The sequence below is a fragment of the Siphateles boraxobius genome, unplaced genomic scaffold (assembly GCF_051911475.1).
Source record: "Siphateles boraxobius isolate OS27281-9 unplaced genomic scaffold, OSU_SipBor_1 5, whole genome shotgun sequence".
Taxonomy (NCBI): domain Eukaryota; kingdom Metazoa; phylum Chordata; class Actinopteri; order Cypriniformes; family Leuciscidae; genus Siphateles; species Siphateles boraxobius.
This window is the reverse complement of record NW_027509141.1, coordinates 30278221-30297026: the sequence shown is the minus strand read 5'-3', so window position 1 is coordinate 30297026 and position 18806 is coordinate 30278221. Positions and strand designations below refer to the sequence as shown.

Below are 18806 nucleotides of genomic sequence, written 5' to 3'. Positions count from 1 at the left end.
TAATTGAACAATTTTGTTTGAATCACTAAATATTTTTAAATTGCGCAGGATAATATCTAATGGCCTCGCAAAACTAGACAGAATATTTATTATTGGCTTTTAGTGGCAATGCACTGCTGTGTGACAGGGTGCACAGCAATGTAAAGGATTGGTGGGCGTGGTTTTCATATTATGACGCGTGTCATCGTGAACCAATCAGAAGACGAGCTTCTACATGAAAACTAATCGCGTTTGGTCTAGAGCGCATACCGTAGGCATAACCCAATGTCAATGTCAAAAGGAGAACCTAAACGGATTTTTCCATTTTAAGCCCAACAACATTTTAATTAACGTCTTGGTAGGCTAGTGCTTAGCACGAGCAATAGGGCTGGATGATTAGAAAACTCGAACGAATTGGAATGTTTGTTTAAAATAACTAGAAACCTTCAGTCCGTCCCTGGATGCTGGCGAAGGATTATTAAACTCCCCGGTTTTCCTGTCACTGAAACGGCCGTACGTCATCATGTGGGTGGGTTCCCGTTTGCTGTCAACATTCATGCGGGATGTGCAATACCTAACGAACATGCAGAGCTTTAATACAGATCCTTAAAATGGCAAAAGGTCGTCTAATGACTTTGAAAAGCCTGTTTTGTGTGGTGAGCCTGTATATTTTAATCGTTTTTATTATGGAGTAAATGGATAGACAACACTGCGGACATGTTTTGGCTAACTTAATCATAAATCACTAATACAGTAAAGACCTGGTTGCATGCTCTCCTCCTCCTGTAATCGACTGGGAAACAGAAGGTTATTCAGGAAGATATCTTCTGAAATTCCATGTCAAGATCATAATTGTCAACAACAACAACAACAGATGACAGCATGAGGAGCCGCAGTAATTCAGGAGTGAGGTTGGATGGATTTGCCAGACTTGTCCATGAAACAATATTATGTCACCAGGTTTGTTCAAAACATGACTTGAGAATTATATTCTATCTATTCGAGTGTGTATTTCATTTTATTTTTTGTAGTGTGTTACTGTAAGTCTGTTCTATTCTAATCTCTATTCATTTTTTTTTAATAATTTCTATTCTGTTTTGTTCTATATTATGTTCTATATTCTGTTTTGCTATATTATGCACTAATGCATTTTATTTCACTTTACCGTTCTAATCTATATTATACAGTATTTAATCTATTCTGATCTATTCTTCTATATTCTATTCTGGGCAGCATTACTGCATTCTGAACATGCAGTATTGTCCATTATGTAAAACTGATTTTTTAAAAGATTGGTAAAGCAATTTGTGAGAATCAAAATCTAGTTCAAATAAAAACGCATACATTTCTAGTTTCTTGTGGTTGAGATTCTTCTGTACCATTGGGGCCATTCTGACAGGAGGAATCTAAAAATAAATAAGGCTTGAACAAAGGTCACCTTTAAATAACTTGTAAGTGAGGGAAATGTTTGTTTTATCTGTAGCATGTGAATTCTTTTAAAAGCAGAGCTGATGCTTAATGCACAACACAATAAACTGCATAAGTAACACAAAGTGATCACCGTAATTATGTTTGATTATTTATTATATGATTTAACATTTTCACAGCAGGCATCTAGTGTTTAAAATACTGTGTATAAAATATATAAATGCTCTGAGAATTAGCATAACAAATCAGACTTATATTTAATTATGTTGTGTCAACTAATAAAGATGGGTTTGACCTCTCCATATAGAATCCAGTGACAGGTCTACTGCAAGCTAGCGAGCAGCAGAAGGATGCCTGGGTCAGAGATAATGTTTACAGCATCTTAGCAGTGTGGGGGCTTGGCATGGCTTACCGCAAAAATGCAGACCGCGATGAGGACAAAGCCAAAGCCTACGAGCTTGAGCAGGTGACTAAAACCTCATAACTTGACCACCTGTTGCAGCATTGTTAGTAGTACATTGCCATTGACTACTGTATATCAGGTGTAGACTGTAACACCTTCTTATTATGTGGCCTTAAAGTCTTATTACGATTGATTCATGTTCAAAAGTTTGGGGTCGGTAAGATTATTTAATGTTTACAAGGAAGCCAAACATTTTAAAATGTTTTTTTTAAGAAGTAAAACCGTTGAATATGATTAATATTTAGGATAAATGTTTTCTATTTTAATATATTGTAAACTGTAATTTATTTCTGTGATGCAAAGCTGAATTTTCAGCAGCCATTACTGCTGAAAACATGATCCCATTACAGTCATATGATCTTTTCGGAAATTGTTCTAATATGTATTTATTATATAAATTGTCTTGCAATTTTGTGTAAATATAAATGTATTCAAAATGTTGTGCTGTACATTCCTTCCAGATAAAGTCACTACTTGCATTATTAATAAACATTTTTTTTTCAGAGTGTGGTTAAGCTAATGCAGGGGCTGCTGCAGTGTATGATGAGACAGGTATGGAATTTAACTCTGTGGTCTTACTCATTTGTTATTCTAAAGCCATCCATTTGAGCTAGTTTTTATTCTTTATTTTATACATTAGTTCATTGATTTTCTGCACACATATGAACACACACGTCTCTGGCCTGTCTAAGCACGTTCATATTACGGCAGGTGGAAAAGGTAGAGAAGTTCAAACACACACAGAGCACAAAGGACTGCCTGCATGCCAAATATCACACACCCACCTGTGCCACAGTGGTTGGAGATGATCAGTGGGGGCACCTTCAGGTCGATGCCACCTCACTGTACCTGCTCATCCTGGCTCAGATGACCGCCTCAGGTGAGTACAACAATTGATCCTTAAAAAAAAAAATTCACTCAAAAAAAGAAAATTCATTCATTCAAACATTTACTCACCCTCATGTCATTCCAAACCTGTATGACTTTCTATCATCTATGGAACACAAAAGACGATTTTGAATGTCTCAGTGTTTTTTGTCCATACAATGGAATTCAATAGTCACCAAAACTGCTTGGTTTCCAGTATTGCTCAAAATTTCTTCTTTCTAGACAAAGGGCTTGAAACGACATGAGTGAGAAAATTGTGACAGAATTTTCATTTTTAGATGAACTATGCCTTTAAAGGCCTATTGAAATTTCTTGACCAGCACAGTTTTCTTTTCTGTGTTCCTGATTAAACATGGAATCCAGGATGGGATGTATCAAAGGATTTGCTACTTGCTTTTGCATGTCATATACATCTTCACTCGCATTTTCATTCTAGAGAACATTTGATTGGACAAAAATATTTATAGTTATCGAGTTCTTGAGAAAATCACTTTTTAAATAATTTTTAAAGTTTTCTGTTATAAATACTCATTTTTTACGAGTACTTATAGCCTGGCTCTCAAAAATCTGTTTGTGCAAAAACGGAATTTACGCAGAGTTTAAATGGCTTTAAAATAAACAATAAAATAAATACAAATTTTAAATCATTTGCACACTATTTACTAATTACTTTGGTACATTTAAAAAGGGTTTCAACTGCAAAGCATGTTAGCATAGAATTTTGCAGATTTCCCCTATAAACTAAGGCAGAAAATGTGAAAATAGTCCACAGATTCTGTATAGATTTGCCTCAAAACTGATTTGCCATGGGGTCTTAAATTTAGCCTTTGACGGTTGTGTTGTGTTTTTTGTTGTGCTGTAGGGTTTTACATTTTCTTACAATTCTTACATTTTCTTTCTCATTGTTGTTGAAATCATATCGCAGGTCTACGTATCATATCTAACTTGGACGAGGTGGCGTTTATCCAGAACCTGGTTTTCTACATCGAGGCAGCATACAAAGTGGCTGTAAGTTCTCACTGGTTTAACAAGAGGTTATACTGTATACCAGAGCTGAACTGGGATCACAGCCCTGTTAATTTCCCCTTGCAGGATTATGGGATGTGGGAGAGAGGAGACAAGACCAATCAGGGAATTCCTGAACTGAACGGCAGCTCTGTCGGAATGGCTAAGGTAGGAGAGCCACCTGTTCTCGTTTAGTTTCTATGTTCATTCAGAAGTTGATTTTGATTTAGTTTGCTGTTCATGTTTTCAGGCAGCTTTGGAGGCCATTGATGAGCTTGACCTGTTTGGAGCTCACGGAGGCCCAAAGTCAGTCATTCATGTTCTCCCAGATGAAGTAGAACATTGTCAGGTAAATTAATCAGAGTTTGTACCTGCTTCTTAAGGGCCCTTTCACACCTACCTTGTTTGGTCCGGACTTTCGGACTTTCCAGTTTGGTCTGAATCAAAATTACAGGTGTGAAACCTACCCCGGACCACGGTCCGGACCAATCAGACGAAATTTGGTCAGACGAAAAGAGGTAGTCTTGGTCCGGATCAAACTGAACAAAGGTTTGGTTCGTTTCTAGTGTGAAAGCATTTCTGTATGGTTCGGACTTTCAGACCTTTTACAGGAAGTTCCGGTGGTTCCCGCATAGCCGAAAAAACAGAAAGTGGCAGGAAGAATGAGCCGTGGTAGCACATGGGGAGAGGAGGAGACCAGGTTTTTAATTGAAGTATGGTCTGATGACATAATAAGAAGTCAACTCCTCCTTTCCTGCCGGCGACGATAAAATGTTCGCACGACGAGGACGTTCATCTGGCGAATTTTAACTAGCCTTGTGTGTAGTTGGTGCTGCAGGTAATTATGCCATAAAAATAACAATACAATTGCAACGATATGTGTCTGTTCATTCATGTTGTCAAAGTTACCCGCCGAATTGACAACACGCTGACGTCAGACGCACGTTCATTTACAAACCAATCAATGTCAAGATGCACCTCACATAGATGATGACGACAGGACGCAAGTATGTCACGTAAAGTTCTTTAGTGCACTCGCATAATTGCAGTGTGAAACCAAAACAAAACTTTCTGAAAGTATAAAATGTATCAAAACGTGAACTTTGGTTCGGACCTTGATGCGGACTTTCAGGTGTGAAAACGCTCTTAGTTGTTATTATTTTACAGACTAGAACTGCGTCTCCCAAGTGTGTCATATGTCAAAGTAGATCATAGAAGCCATTGGCACTAATGGTCTCTATCATCTACTTAGGCTTACAATGGTTTTGGGAGATGTAGCCCAGGTTTATTCTTAAGAATGATTCACATTTAAAATGATGTTTCTCCAATTAATAAGATTTCCTGAGTCAAACATCTTGTTTCTCATTGTGTTTCTAGTCTATCTTGTGCTCCATGCTGCCTCGAGCTTCCACCTCTAAAGAGATAGATGCTGGTCTGCTCTCTGTGATCTCCTTTCCTGCATTTGCAGTGGAGGATGCAGATCTGGCCAACATCACCAAGGGTGAAATCATCACCAAGCTGCAGGTACTGTGGTGTTAGGGAAAAGATTATGCAGGATGACTATGCAATAATGGACGATTTTTATCGAAGAAAATGTTGTAATGTTTTTCTGAGGGGTACCTTAGTAAGTATAGTGTACATGCAGAACATTTTACCTGTTAATTAAAAAATGTATCTTTATTTTATTTTTATTTTTAATTTTTTTGGGAGCAAGAATGTGTGAGAGAGTGCAATTCTTTCAAGTTGATTATTTCTGGTGGGGGGAAATTAAAAATAATCAAGCAACCATTTTTTTTTATCACTTGAGATGGAATTAGCCATGACCCATACATATTATTAAATAAAATATACCTAACATGTTTACTAAGAAGCCTCTAAGGAAACATGGTGATTGTAAGAAAATGAGACAGGAGGAACAATTCTATTTCAATGCGATTATTTTCTTTCGCAAAACGTTTGTTTTCCCCGGAGAAACAGTGCTTTTGCGAGCAAGTGCAAAGTTTCTCATGGGACCGCAATACTTTTGCGAAAGAACCCAGAAGCTTTGTGAGAGAACGCAAAAGTTTTGCGAGGGAAAACTCGGGAACACAAAAGCTTTGAAATATGATATAATATTTTTTTTCCATCACCATTTCCCCTTAGAGGCTCTGTAGTTTTCATCTGTGGTGTATATTTATTATTTACAAGCTTAAGCATATTTTAATAATTTTAGGGACGTTACGGCTGTTGCCGATTTATCCGAGATGGATACAGGACCCCAAAAGAGGTAAGCAGATTTTACACAAAATAAGTATTTTGTTGCTAGTTCTCTATTAATGTGTCTGCATACATTCTATATTTTTATGGTTTTGATAGGACCCCACTCGACTTCACTATGATCCAGCTGAGCTGAAGCTCTTTGAGAATATTGAATGTGAGTGGCCAGTGTTTTGGACTTACCTTATACTTGATGGCATCTTTAATGAGGACCATGAGCAGGTATGAACAGGCTTTCCAGTAAATACTCACCTGTATTCTGAAACCATCTTTAGTAAATCTATGAATGAGAATTATGGCCACATACTGCATAGTAATGATTGACGGCTATGTCATTCCTCATAGGTGCAGGAATACAGAGAGGCCCTTGATGAAGTTTTGATCAGGGGCAAACACGGGATTCGTCTGGTGCCTGAACTCTACGCTGTACCTGCTGATAAAGTGAGTTTCAACTTTTTAGAACTAGTTTAGTTACTCATATCAGGACCATGCACATTTCATAAATGTCTGATTTTCATCTGCAACAAATGATCATTTATCATACTGAGCTGTCATCGATATTTATTATGTCAAAATACAATTTTTTTACTGTGTAAAGATGCAATCTGAAAAGTAATTCAAATTGAATGAGTGTTTGCACTCTGGTCAGTAACTGTGACAAAAAACAATTCTAGGGAAAATGCTTTAATCTGTTGCTCATCTGTGTGCTTGTTTCCTGTTCAGATTGAGGAGGAGTATAGGAATCCTCACTCTGTGGAGCGTGTGGCCTCTGGAAAGCTTCCGCATATGTGGGGCCAGTCACTGTATATCCTGGGCAGTCTGCTGGTTGAGGTACTGAAGCCTGGAAAGACAGGATCCGCTTTCATATTAAACATGTTATATGTAATCTGAACAGTAGCGTACCGTGGGGTTTCAGTCAGGGCCTTCAGTAACGCACAACCCCCCCCCAAAAAAAACATATTTTGTGAAACGATGATGTCATCACCCCACGTGTCGACTAGTCAGACATGCTAAATCAGTAGCCTAACATCAACAACAACTGCGACTACATGCTTGTGTTCCTGCTTCAGAAGCTACTAAGCCTCATTTATTTATTTCTTTATTATTTAGGCCTACTTTAATGTATTTTTATTTTACTTCTTTATTTACATTTCTTTCTTATGCTATGATACTTGTATTTTGTCTGATTAAGACATTTCGTGTTTTGTAGGGATGGGCATTTCAAGCAAAAATAATATTCGACGATCGCTGGCAATAATTTGATTATTATTCAAAACCCCGCCCCCCCTTTACATTTCATTTCTTTTCATTACATTACATTTCTCTGTACTGTAGGCCTACGTGTTGTAGCCATTAAAGTAAAGTTAGTTTCATATTTATGTTTAAATAATATGTTATTTTTTCCATTTCATCTATGTTGATTATATGAAAAGTGATCAGCCTCTCAGCCAGTATGAGTAGCCTAATCATGCGTAATATCGAGAGACATCATTTTGACCGCTTTATTAAGTTTTGTTTTGTATAAAGCCCTTCTTTAAAGTGAATTTCGTTTTGTATAAATTGTATCTTAATTTTAATCAATGTTTTAACCAATTGCCTGGATTTAATAAATAAGAAGCAAATATAGCAGCCTATAATCAGGACATGGAGGCGCCGACGCGATATAACTTGCATCCCACGGGAACTGGAGCTTGTCTCATAAATGAACAGAAACCTTAAGATTGAAATGTCTACTTTTAAACAAAACAATTCAAAACGAAAAGAAACAGACAACTCTCTTATAATCCGTATGAAGTGTGCATTTCTCTCTGTAGGCACCTTCACAATACTGCGAAGGTGCACGAGTCAGCATCGTCACAGAAAACACTATTTATTAAGAAACAATTAAAATGTCTCCTTGTTATATTTGACACATTCATAATGATTAGGCTACATTTGCCGGTTCTTTGTGGCAAGCTTTATGCGTCTAACTGATCGAATATCGTGACATCCCTATTTTGTACCGGGCCATTTATGGTTTTTCACATTGTTCAATAAAGTTCTTGGTAAAAAAGAAAAGAAAAGAAGCTACCGTGCCTAATATTATTGTATACAGCTTGTATTTATAATAAGTCTTCTTCTCTGTTTAACAAACGGCTCTTAGCCACCAATTACATTAAACTCATAGTTTAGCTAAGGACTTATAGTTTAAAAGTGTATATAACATGGATTTAAAAATAATATGAAACACACAACCGTGAATGTTGAAAATATTTTTGTGCATTTATTTAAAATGATTAAAATGTATTTAAAACTGATTACAATATTTATATACATAAAAAATAATTCATACAACACAACTTTTTTTATTAATAAGCTATTCGATGAAAATGCTTGCATAGCGACAAAACTTACTCTTACTCTTTTACAAAACATTTACAAAAACTTGGTCCCAACAGGGCCTTTAACGTCAACATGTTGAACAAGTCTGCTGGCTCCAGCATTAAACAGACAGACTTGAACGTGGTTCCTCACTGCACTTTGGATCCTCATCCCGTTCCTCACTGCACTTCCTGTGTGAATGATAAATAACCTGTTCCGCTCAGTGCTAGCTGTTAGCCAGTCATAGCGGTCATAGTTAACCTCAGTGAAGTGCCGCACAAAACCTTTTCCGGCCTTGGTCAGCCCATCCAGCATAGGTGTAGATCTTCCTTTTTAAATGATCTCTTTCTTCTCTCCAAACATACGCCTTGAAAAAGGCACACGAAGGAGATCGTCAACTGGACCGGTAAGAGGTGTGAAGGCAGCGGCCAACATTTCAAACGGTTGATGACATCAGCGGGGGCTAGCGCTGACACATCGCTGGACCCTGAGGGCGTTCTGTCACTGTGCATCGAAATTTGATTGGCTAATGATACACGTCAGTCAAAGTTATGATCAAATGGGAAATGGCAGCTTCAACTGAAGGGTAGCTATACTTCTAGTGCTGGTCCACGGAGCTGTGATGCTTTTAGATGACCATATGGAAAATCCAGCTCAGCCTCACAAAAAATAAACATATTCTTTATGGAAATATAATCGTAAAAATGAAAAATATATATTTTACATATTATATTATATTTTAGATTCTGACAGGGCCAGCAGAGAAGGCCCTGATGGCCCGGACAGCCCACCTCTGAATCTGAAAATGTATGAGATATTATGTCAACTGTTGAAGTGCTACCTTTCGCAAATGCGAAATGTCAGTCATGACAACTCTCTGAGTAGTTTTGGCTTGGAAATGAATGTGGCAGTGTTCATTGGTCTCGGTGGGATAGACCTGCTATGCATGCTGGTGCTGCAGAGCAAGAATAGACTTGCTACTGCCATAAGATACACATACGCGCTGCTGTGAGCATGTAAGAAATGATTCTGCTGCATCAATAGACATACGTAAATCCCAGGCAGATCTAGACAGGTGGAGCTGGGGGAGGTGGAGGGTGTCAGAGGAACTCTGATAAGACTATTTAAATGTTGAGCAAGCAATCTCATTTGGCAGCAGAACCAGCAGAGGTCAATAAGCTTGCCATGTGGTAATGGTGTGATTACTTGCAGATTAAATGTAACGGATCTATCAGTCTACGCCATCTGAACTAGATATGAATGTCAGTGTTTCTTGTGCAATCCTTAATGTTTTATCTATGTTCCTTTAACTATTATTTGACAAATTATTTCTTTTTATCAGGGATTTCTGGCCCCTGGAGAGATTGATCCTCTTAATAGACGATTTTCTAAAGAATTCAAGCCAGATGTTGTTGTGCAAGGTTAGTGAATATTATTTCTTATTTTATAAGGAATATTGACAGTTATGCTCAAGACACAGACCAATTTGTACAGTTTCTTAAATTGTTTAGAAGTTTTGTACCTGTAATTACCTTTTAAACGGCTGTAATTTAGGGGAATAGTACAGTATATGCCATATGTTTTTTTTTAAGAAAATGTAATTACTTACACAATAGTTTTACAACAAAATTAGCAAGATATAAAGTGCTACAGAATACAAAGGAAATAAAGAGATAAATGGCAAAAGTTGCTCCGTAAGGGAGTGAGAGCTCAAATGAGAGTTAACTTTTAAAATGATTATATTATCATACCAATTCCTATGATATCTAACAATGGAAACAATGATCACTGCGTTTGAGTGAGACAAAACAACAAATATCACAACACATCAGAGAATTCATCAAACATTTAGCCTGTTTTTCATGTTAAAAATGTATAACATAATAAACTATATAATATGTAATGATTTTGATATAATATTATAACTTTATGATATGATTTCCATCTATAAAATGTGTGAGTTTAATATTTTATTAATATTTAATATTTTATATTAGGGAATATGAAAATCTGCCACATAGAAGTACCCAGCTGGTTGCAGATTCGGTTCATTACTAGAATCTTGACGCTATAATTTTCTGAACAGAGAAAATGTACCTTTTGCTAACAGCTCTATTTGTTCTGTTTAGTTAGTGTAGTTGCTGAGTCCGTGCAGATCCAGCAGCTTCTGAGGGATCATGGGATCGAGGTTCAGACTGTCTCTGAGGTTTTGCCCATCCGGGTCATGCCAGCTCGCATCCTGAGCCACATTTATGTGAAACTGGGTAAGTGTTCAGATCTACCATGACGAACAGGACAAAGCTAGATGTAGTAAACGGCTGCATCTTTAGAATTGCTTAAAGAAAAAGGTATTTCAGGTTCTAGGATACAAAATTAAATAAAAATCATTTCCTTTCTCCATTGCATAGGTAACTATAAAAAACTGAATCTGAGCGGGCGACCATACAGGCACATCGGTGTCCTGGGAACTTCAAAGTTTTATGTGATCAGAAATGGTACTTACACTTTCACTCCACAGGTAAATATGAATTATCTCACATGGCAGGAAATCTATTAATAGTAGACGACCTACTGCACAGTCAGACTGCAAATATATGCATATACTGTAAAGTCTAATAAAAGCAATACAACTTTGTTTTTTTTCTCATAGTTCATTGACCAGCATCACTTCTACTTGGCCTTGGATAACCAGATGATTGTAGAGATGTTGCGGACAGAGCTTGCTTACCTCTCTTCCTGCTGGCGGATGACTGGAAGACCGACCCTCACGTTCCCCATCACACAGAGCATGCTGGGTAGAACTTCTTCTTGTTGGTATCCTCAGAAAATATTGTTACAATCTGCTAAAAATAATATGAACAGTTTCTTTGTTTCTATTATTGGGTCAGTTGAAGATGGTGACAGTGTTGACCCCTGCATTCTGTCCACCTTGCGGAAGCTTCAAGATGGCTACTTTGCGGGAGCAAGGTCAGACAGTTTGTGACAATAATAATAAAAAGAGATTTGTATAGTATGATGTTTAAGGAACAGATGTGGTTCATTTCAAATCCCTGTGCTCTTTAGGGTGCAGATGGCAAACCTCTCCTCGTTCCTCACCACCTCCTTCCACACCCAACTCAGCTTCTTGGACGCCGACTCTGAAGAGGAGCTGCTCGAGGAGGATGAGGAGGAAGAAGAAGAGAGTTTTGGGCCCTCAGGTATCCCTACCGACTCACACACAGCTGCTTCGTAAATAATCTGTATGTAAAATGTATACATACCTTTAACATTGGATTAGAAAGACTCGCAAAGCAAGCTGAATTTCTTTTTTGTAAAAAACTTCAAAACATTTGCGATGTTGATAACTGCGGAAATGCGTCATTTCCGTCTGTGAAAAGGTTCCATTGTTAAATAAAACTATTAAATTATAAATGAACTAAATATAGTAAAAATATAAATTACATGAAAAATCTAAACTTAAAAAATAAAAAATCTGAATTGCTTTGAACTGAAATAAGTTTAAGTTCTAAAAATGAACAAAACTACAGCTTAAATGCTAAATAGAAAAATAAAAACAAAAACTAATCAAAATCACAAAAGCACATAACAAAATAATATTTTTGCATGTAAGATTAAAATGAAAATACAAAAGTAAAAGCTAATTCAAAATATGAATTAATAGAATAATAGTATATAAATAATAATGCATATCAGTTATCCATGGATTTTAGAGCATTTTAAAACATTTATTTTTACATTTTAGCTATAAGCTCACTTAGATAATCACAAAAAAATTAACAATTATTTAACAATAATTTAATAATTTAACACTGATAAATGTAACCTTTAGCAAATCTCAAAGTGAATATTCCTTTTTCACATTTTACATTATAATGTTGTGATGCCTAAATTAACATTTTATTTTATTTTATTTTCTAGTATTTAATTAATTGATTTATCTTTTATTTCTTGCAGGAGGTTCAGGAGACATGTTTGACCAGTATCTCACAGATCTGTTGCACAGCACTGCTACTAAATGCCATCTACCTTCCATCCAAAGAGGGCAGCACCATGTTTTCAGTGCTGAACACACCACCAGGGACATCCTTTCTTTCATGGCCCAGGTTCAGGGCCACAACATGCCCAGTAAGCCCTCAAGAGCGATCTTTATTTGTAAAGTTGATTTCATGCTTTCTTTTAGTGGAAGACTAGCCATCTTCTTATATGATGTGTTTTTCAGAGCCTTCCATGTATTTGCCTGTTGCCCCTATCATGAGCAAACACAGGAAGTCTCTGAACCTGCTGGATGTTGCTCAGCACAATGTTTCTCATCACACCAAGGCAAGTCCACACACTTTAGCAAGCATAAAGTGAAGTGAATTAAATTAATGCACTTGTATGACACATAGTTTTGATGTGTATATGGTTTTATCTGCAAACACTCTAGGCTGATAGCGTTGACCTGCACTTGCCACATGATTCTCATGGGAACACAGACTTTGCCCATCTGGTCAATCAGCTAAAGCATTGTCCAACCCTTCAGGACCAGGCAGATATCCTCTATGTCCTCTATGCTATGAAGTGAGACCATACATACAAATCAACTGTAGCCTACACATCAATTCTAATATTTTGTTATTTAACACAGGCATTTTAGTTGAAATCAGTTATTAAATCATACTCTTTGTGTGTGTTTAGGGGTCCAGATTGGGTGGTAAATCTGTCAGGACAAGGTGATGCGACGGTAAGCTCTCTTCTCGAGGAGCTTTATGTTCGGGCGGGAGCGTGTAAGGAATGGGGCCTTATCCGCTACATCTCAGGCATCCTGAAGAAGAGGGTGGAAGTCCTTGCTGAAGTGAGGCCCAATGTTAATCAATACATTTTTGTCAACTATAGGCAGTTTTATGTTTCACGTGTTGAACATTACGTTTCACATGTGTGTGTGTGTGTGTGTGTGTATATATATAAGTTCTAAATCTGTTTGTTTTATTCACACACACACACACACACAAACAAAGAAAATAGTACTTATATTCAGCAACGAGTGTGTGTAAATATATATGTATATAATATACACACACACACACACACACACACACACACACACACACACACACACACACACACAGACAAACAAAGAAAATAATACTTATATTCAGCAACGAGTGTGTGTAAATATATATGTATATAATATATATACATATTTACACACAGTCCTTGCTGAATAAAAGTATTATTTTCTTTCTTGGTCTAAAAAAATAATTCCAAACTTTTGAACAGTAGTGAATGTCACATTACAACTATCTTGGAAACCTTTCCCCTCCTTTGATTTATTCATAATTTGTTTTTACTACTTTTCAGACTCAAATTTTAATTCTAAACTATGAAAATCCATAAAATATAAATTATTAGATTTATGAAACATAAATAAAAACAAAATAATCTAAACAAAGTATAACGATTATTTATATCAGTTTGACCTTCAGTGACATTATTTCCACCATGACCAACAATTTTGCCTCTAATAGTTTTTTGTTGTTTGTTTGTTTGTTTGTTTGTTTGTTTGTTTATATGCACACAGGCCTGTACAGATCTGATCTCCCATCACAAACAGCTAACAGTGGGTCTTCCTCCCGAGCCCAGAGAGAAGGTCATCACAGTGTGAGTGACTTTAGTTGCCTATAGTCATTTTAGATGTTGATTTTTAAATCATTTTAATATTATCTTATTACTTAACCAATTCTCTTATTTGTAGTCCTCTTCCTCCCGAGGAACTGATTAGCCTGATCTATGAGGCCAGTGGACAAGACATCAGCATTGCAGTACTCACACAGGTAGCACTAATTTTAAGCCCTGAAGTAGTGTTGCTTTTTTTTTTCATTTCACTTATTAAACTTCTGAATACAGGAGATCATGGCGTATCTGGCCATGTATGTGCGCTCTCAGCCATCTCTATTCGGAGATATGTTGCGTCTGCGCATCGGGCTCATCATGCAAGTGATGGCTACAGAACTTGCACGCAGTCTACACTGCTCAGGTACAACCAATCAGACAATGCAAATCTTCTCATTCGCTTACTGTAAATTCACTGCGATGAATCTGTCCATATGACCTCTACAGGTGAGGAGGCGTCAGAGAGCCTGATGAGCCTCAGTCCATTTGACATGAAGAACCTCTTACATCACATCTTGAGCGGGAAAGAGTTTGGTGTAGAGAGGAGCAGTGAGTATTATTCAACCTTAGTTTTCATGGTATTTTCTCCAGCAAATATTTCTGCTGGTCTGTTCCTTAATAATTTGCCTGTATCGTGTGAAAGTGCGTCCTATTCAGTCTTCAGCTACAAGTCCTGCCATCTCCATCCATGAGCTAGGACACACGGGGGCCACCAAGACGGAGCGAACGGGTATCAGAAAACTCAAGACTGAAATCAAACAGGTTGTTGGAAATGATTTCTCAGGTGTTTTAATGTTTCATAAATTATGATATATTTACCCTGTCTTTTAAGATGTTAGCAGCAGATTTCTTTACTAGTGTACATTAGACAGTCACCTCTGATAACAGATCACTATAAATTGTAATGTGGACTCATTTTCTGTAAAGCTGCTTTGAAACGATGTGTATTTTGAAAAGCGCTATACAAATAAATGTGACTTGACTTGACTTACATTTAATAACATTTATATTATTCTGTTTTCAGCTCGATGACTCCAGACCCATAAGCGTGGGTTGAGTTCGTAAAATTGTTTTTTTTCATGCATGCTGTGCAAATACTTTAGATTAGTTTTTTTGTGTGCAGAGACCATTCTGTCTAGATGTCACAGCACATTTTTCGAACCATGAAAATTCTGAGTAATGTTCAGTTTGCCCATATCATACACATCTTGAAGCATCTTTTTGACTGTAAGCCTCTCTTTATGATGCCTCAAATGTTCATTCGTCTGAAATACTTTCCATTCTTATGTTCATTATATATGTTTGTATGTTCTGCTTTTATCCTCCTAGATCTTTACCACCAGTCATTCCATCAGCAGTAATTTCACATCCCCGCGTTCCACGGTAACTCACAACCCCAACCCCCAAAAATTCTCCACTCTTGAATACTTTTCCTTCTTTCTTAAAAAAAAAAATGATCAATTTATCTTGGAGGGGTAAATTCGACTGATTTTCAAAATTCTTTTTTTTTTTTCTTCAGTGCTTCAGATTGGCTATCTGAGTTGAAATGGGAAAAACTTGCAGCCATAACAGCCAATTAACATTTGTAATATGTGTCACAATTCAGTCTTGTTGTGGTCATTTCACTCACTTAGCATGGGCTGACATTATGACATCCTTAGCTATGTTTGTCCTAGTTCTTGCTTTCTAAACCTTAAGCATGTTTTTAACCATGTTACAGTATATGTGGTGATTAGAGTGTCGGTCACTTTTAAACCGACGCCCCAAATGTTAGCTCTGCCTTTGTACATATCTTTGATATACTGATAATGGAAATGTATGCGTGTCTGTAGCGATGCAGCAGCCCCTCCACTCCCAGTGGGATCCTGTCTCCGACCGGTACAGGTGACTCACACATGCAGTGGGAGGAGCGCCAGGGCCAGTGGCTGAGGAGACGCAGATTAGACGGGGCCATAAACAGGGTGCCCATGGGCTTCTACCAGAAAGTTTGGAAGATTCTCCAGAAATGTCACGGCCTCTCTATTGCCGGATACGTCTTGCCTTCCTCCACCACCAGCGAGGTGCATACGTCTGCACACACATACACACTATAATGTACTGAGCCTACTACCATTCAATAATTTGGGGGTCAGTTTTTTTTTCTTTTAAAGGGGACCCGGTATGCACCTTTTTACAAGATGTAATAAGTCTCAGGTGTCCCTAGAATGTGTCTGTGAAGTAAGTTTCAGCTCAAAATACCCCACAGATCATTTATTATATAATTTTTTAGTGGAATATATTAGATCTGTGTGTTAAAGTGAAGGCAGTGTAATATACAGTACCATATATGCTGTTAATATAAATCAAACAACAAAAGAAAAACTGAAAACCACTGCTCTTGATTGAACAACTTTAGTAGCTTTAATAAGAATACACTTCTTACTTGAATTCTGCTGTTAAATGCTCTGGCGAGGAGATCAACATGGCGGACTGTGTAGAGCTCATTCAGGGCAGGTCTATGCTAATAGGGTAGTCATGGGCAGGCTAAGCATTTGTGATGTCACATTGCACAAAAACTGCAAATGGCTTGTTCTGAGACACTTGATATGTTTTATGCGACACACATTTATGTTCAAATACCATGTAAAAGTGAATTTTGCTTTAATTAATACTTTTATTCAGTATGCATTAAATTGATCAAACATTTAAAGACATTTATGTTACAAAATATTTCTGTTTCAAATAAATGCTGTTCTTTTGAACTTTCTAAACATCAAAGAATCCTGAGGGAAAAAGCATTACGGTTTCCTGAAAAATATTAAGCATCTTCAACATTAATAATAATAAGAAATGTTTCAAAATTCAGATAATTCGGCTTTGCCATCACAGGAATAAATTACATTTTTAAAATACATTAAAATAGAAACCGGTTATTTTAAATAAAATAATGTCTCACATTATTACTGTTTTTATGTTTTTACGTGATCAAATAAATGCAGATTTGAGCATAAGAGACTTTTTTCATAAACATTTAAAAAATCAAACCAACACCAAAGCTTTGACAGTATTCATATATTTAATTTAGATAGCTATACTATATTATATTGAAACATGAATCTGGAATTTTTCTTGAAATACCCATAACCATGTGTACGTTGTCTGTTGTCTGTGTGGATTATTGTAGATGACAGAGGGAGAGATTAAGTTTGCAGTGCACGTTGAGTCTGTACTGAATCATGTCCCACAGCCTGAGTACAGACAGCTGCTGGTGGAGGCCATTATGGTGCTGATGCTTGTGGCCGACATGGAGATTCCTAGTATTGGTGGAATTATTCACATCGACCGCATTGTCCACATGGCTAATGATCTCTTTCAGCAGGATCAGGTATCATCATACTTTTTTTTATATGCTGTTACTTGTAATCATAAGATGCTCATAATAAGCTGCTTGGTTTGTTCACATGTATGTACACACCTGCTTGTTCTATTATTTCTATTTTGGAATGGGGCGAGGCCTGTTTCATTTGCGTTTGTAGTGTTTTGAAACTTGCGGTTATGGTAAGGGGTGCGACATTTCCGAAAACACACTCAAAGCAGTTGACCAATCACGGTCCAGCCAACCAGATCAGAGTTAATTATGCTTTTCGGAAGGATGGGCGTCATAGAGACAGGAACTAAACAGAGTATTACTGACAGACTGGGAAGAGAGGTGCTGCAACAATGTAAACTATGTGGAAAAATAATGTGTTTTTTGAACATTCAAGTCTCCATAAACAAAATCAAGACTGAAAAGGGGCATAATAGGTCCCCAGTAATGTCATCAAAACTGTGAAATTATTTACTGATGAAAAAAGTTCAAACAAATCAAAACAAATCAAATAAAAACTTTTATATTTTATATCTTACATCAAAGTGGCCTTCTTTTGTCTAGATTCCAGCTTTGCACAGTCAGGTCACTGTTGCATATGTGTTTTTATTGCAGAGATCCAACGGAGCCAATGAGTATTTCTTGGAGAAAGATCCTGCCACAGGAATCTGCAACTTTTTTTATGACAGTGCTCCCAGCGGCAGCTATGGTACAATGACTTATCTTTCCAAGGCTGTGGTCACATATGTTCACGACTTCCTGCCAAGCAGCAGCTGTCTAATGCAGTAACGACTGCAATTCCCAGAAAATCTGTGACCTCTGGACTGATCTTTGAACGGTTTCATTTATTCTAAAAAAATCAGTTGACCTCAGTTCGGTAGCAAAGGACAAGCATCAACAGGGAAGCCACTAAAATATCACAGGATATGTTTTGAAACTATCAGACTGTAGGAAATGGACCCCTGTGCTATTCTGTGTTTGAAGTATATAATTATATTTAACAACTGTAAAATGCAAATAACTCTAAAATAATTAATATATAATTAACTTAAATCTGGACATTTTAAGTATCTTTTTTGGTTGGTTGGCTAACTAATTTTAAAGCATTTATCATTTTATGTTTATAGAAATGTGTTTTATTTTATTTAAATTGGAGCTTAAATTGAATGTCTGTAGGCCAGTTCTGGTGATCTGTACTCTGTCTCTAGTTAAAGAAAACACTGTGTTGTATTACTGTAAGCTTTGAGACTTGTGTTTTCCTCTAACAATATATTATAACTTATTACATTATAAAAGCACTATAATCTGTTATTTAACTGTGTCTTCTTATTCAAATAAGCATACAGTAAACATGCAGGCATTGCAAAATGTAATACCTCCGAGAATCATGTGAAAAATGAAATTATAGTCTGTTCTTTTCATGAAAAT

At 36.8% G+C, this 18806-nt stretch overlaps 1 protein-coding gene across 4 annotated transcripts; it reads left to right on the top strand.

The window, feature by feature from the left end:
* The first annotated feature begins 223 nt into the window (after nt 1–223).
* On the top strand, nt 224–18689 carry phka2 (phosphorylase kinase, alpha 2 (liver)). 4 transcript variants are annotated; one of them, XR_013194907.1, is made up of 32 exons: nt 224–939; nt 1715–1873; nt 2375–2422; nt 2582–2750; nt 3684–3766; nt 3851–3931; nt 4014–4112; nt 5141–5287; nt 5976–6029; nt 6119–6241; nt 6365–6460; nt 6743–6850; nt 9723–9801; nt 10510–10644; nt 10789–10898; nt 11031–11175; nt 11269–11347; nt 11444–11577; nt 12335–12505; nt 12600–12700; nt 12807–12940; nt 13058–13214; nt 13941–14020; nt 14115–14193; nt 14267–14396; nt 14480–14581; nt 14676–14794; nt 15156–15259; nt 15362–15415; nt 15865–16092; nt 17196–17396; nt 17994–18689. XR_013194907.1 is itself a non-coding variant. In XM_077203790.1 (32 exons), exons 2-32 carry the CDS (start codon nt 862–864, stop codon nt 18165–18167), a joined length of 3657 nt encoding a protein of 1218 aa, XP_077059905.1. In that variant the 5' UTR covers nt 240–635; nt 734–861; the 3' UTR covers nt 18168–18689. The 4 variants fall into 4 exon arrangements, 2 of the variants coding, with proteins under 2 accessions (XP_077059904.1, XP_077059905.1); XR_013194908.1 differs by having other exon boundaries at nt 15057–15259; XM_077203790.1 differs by lacking the exon at nt 15156–15259 and having other exon boundaries at nt 240–635; nt 734–939.
* The last annotated feature ends 117 nt before the right edge of the window (nt 18690–18806 follow it).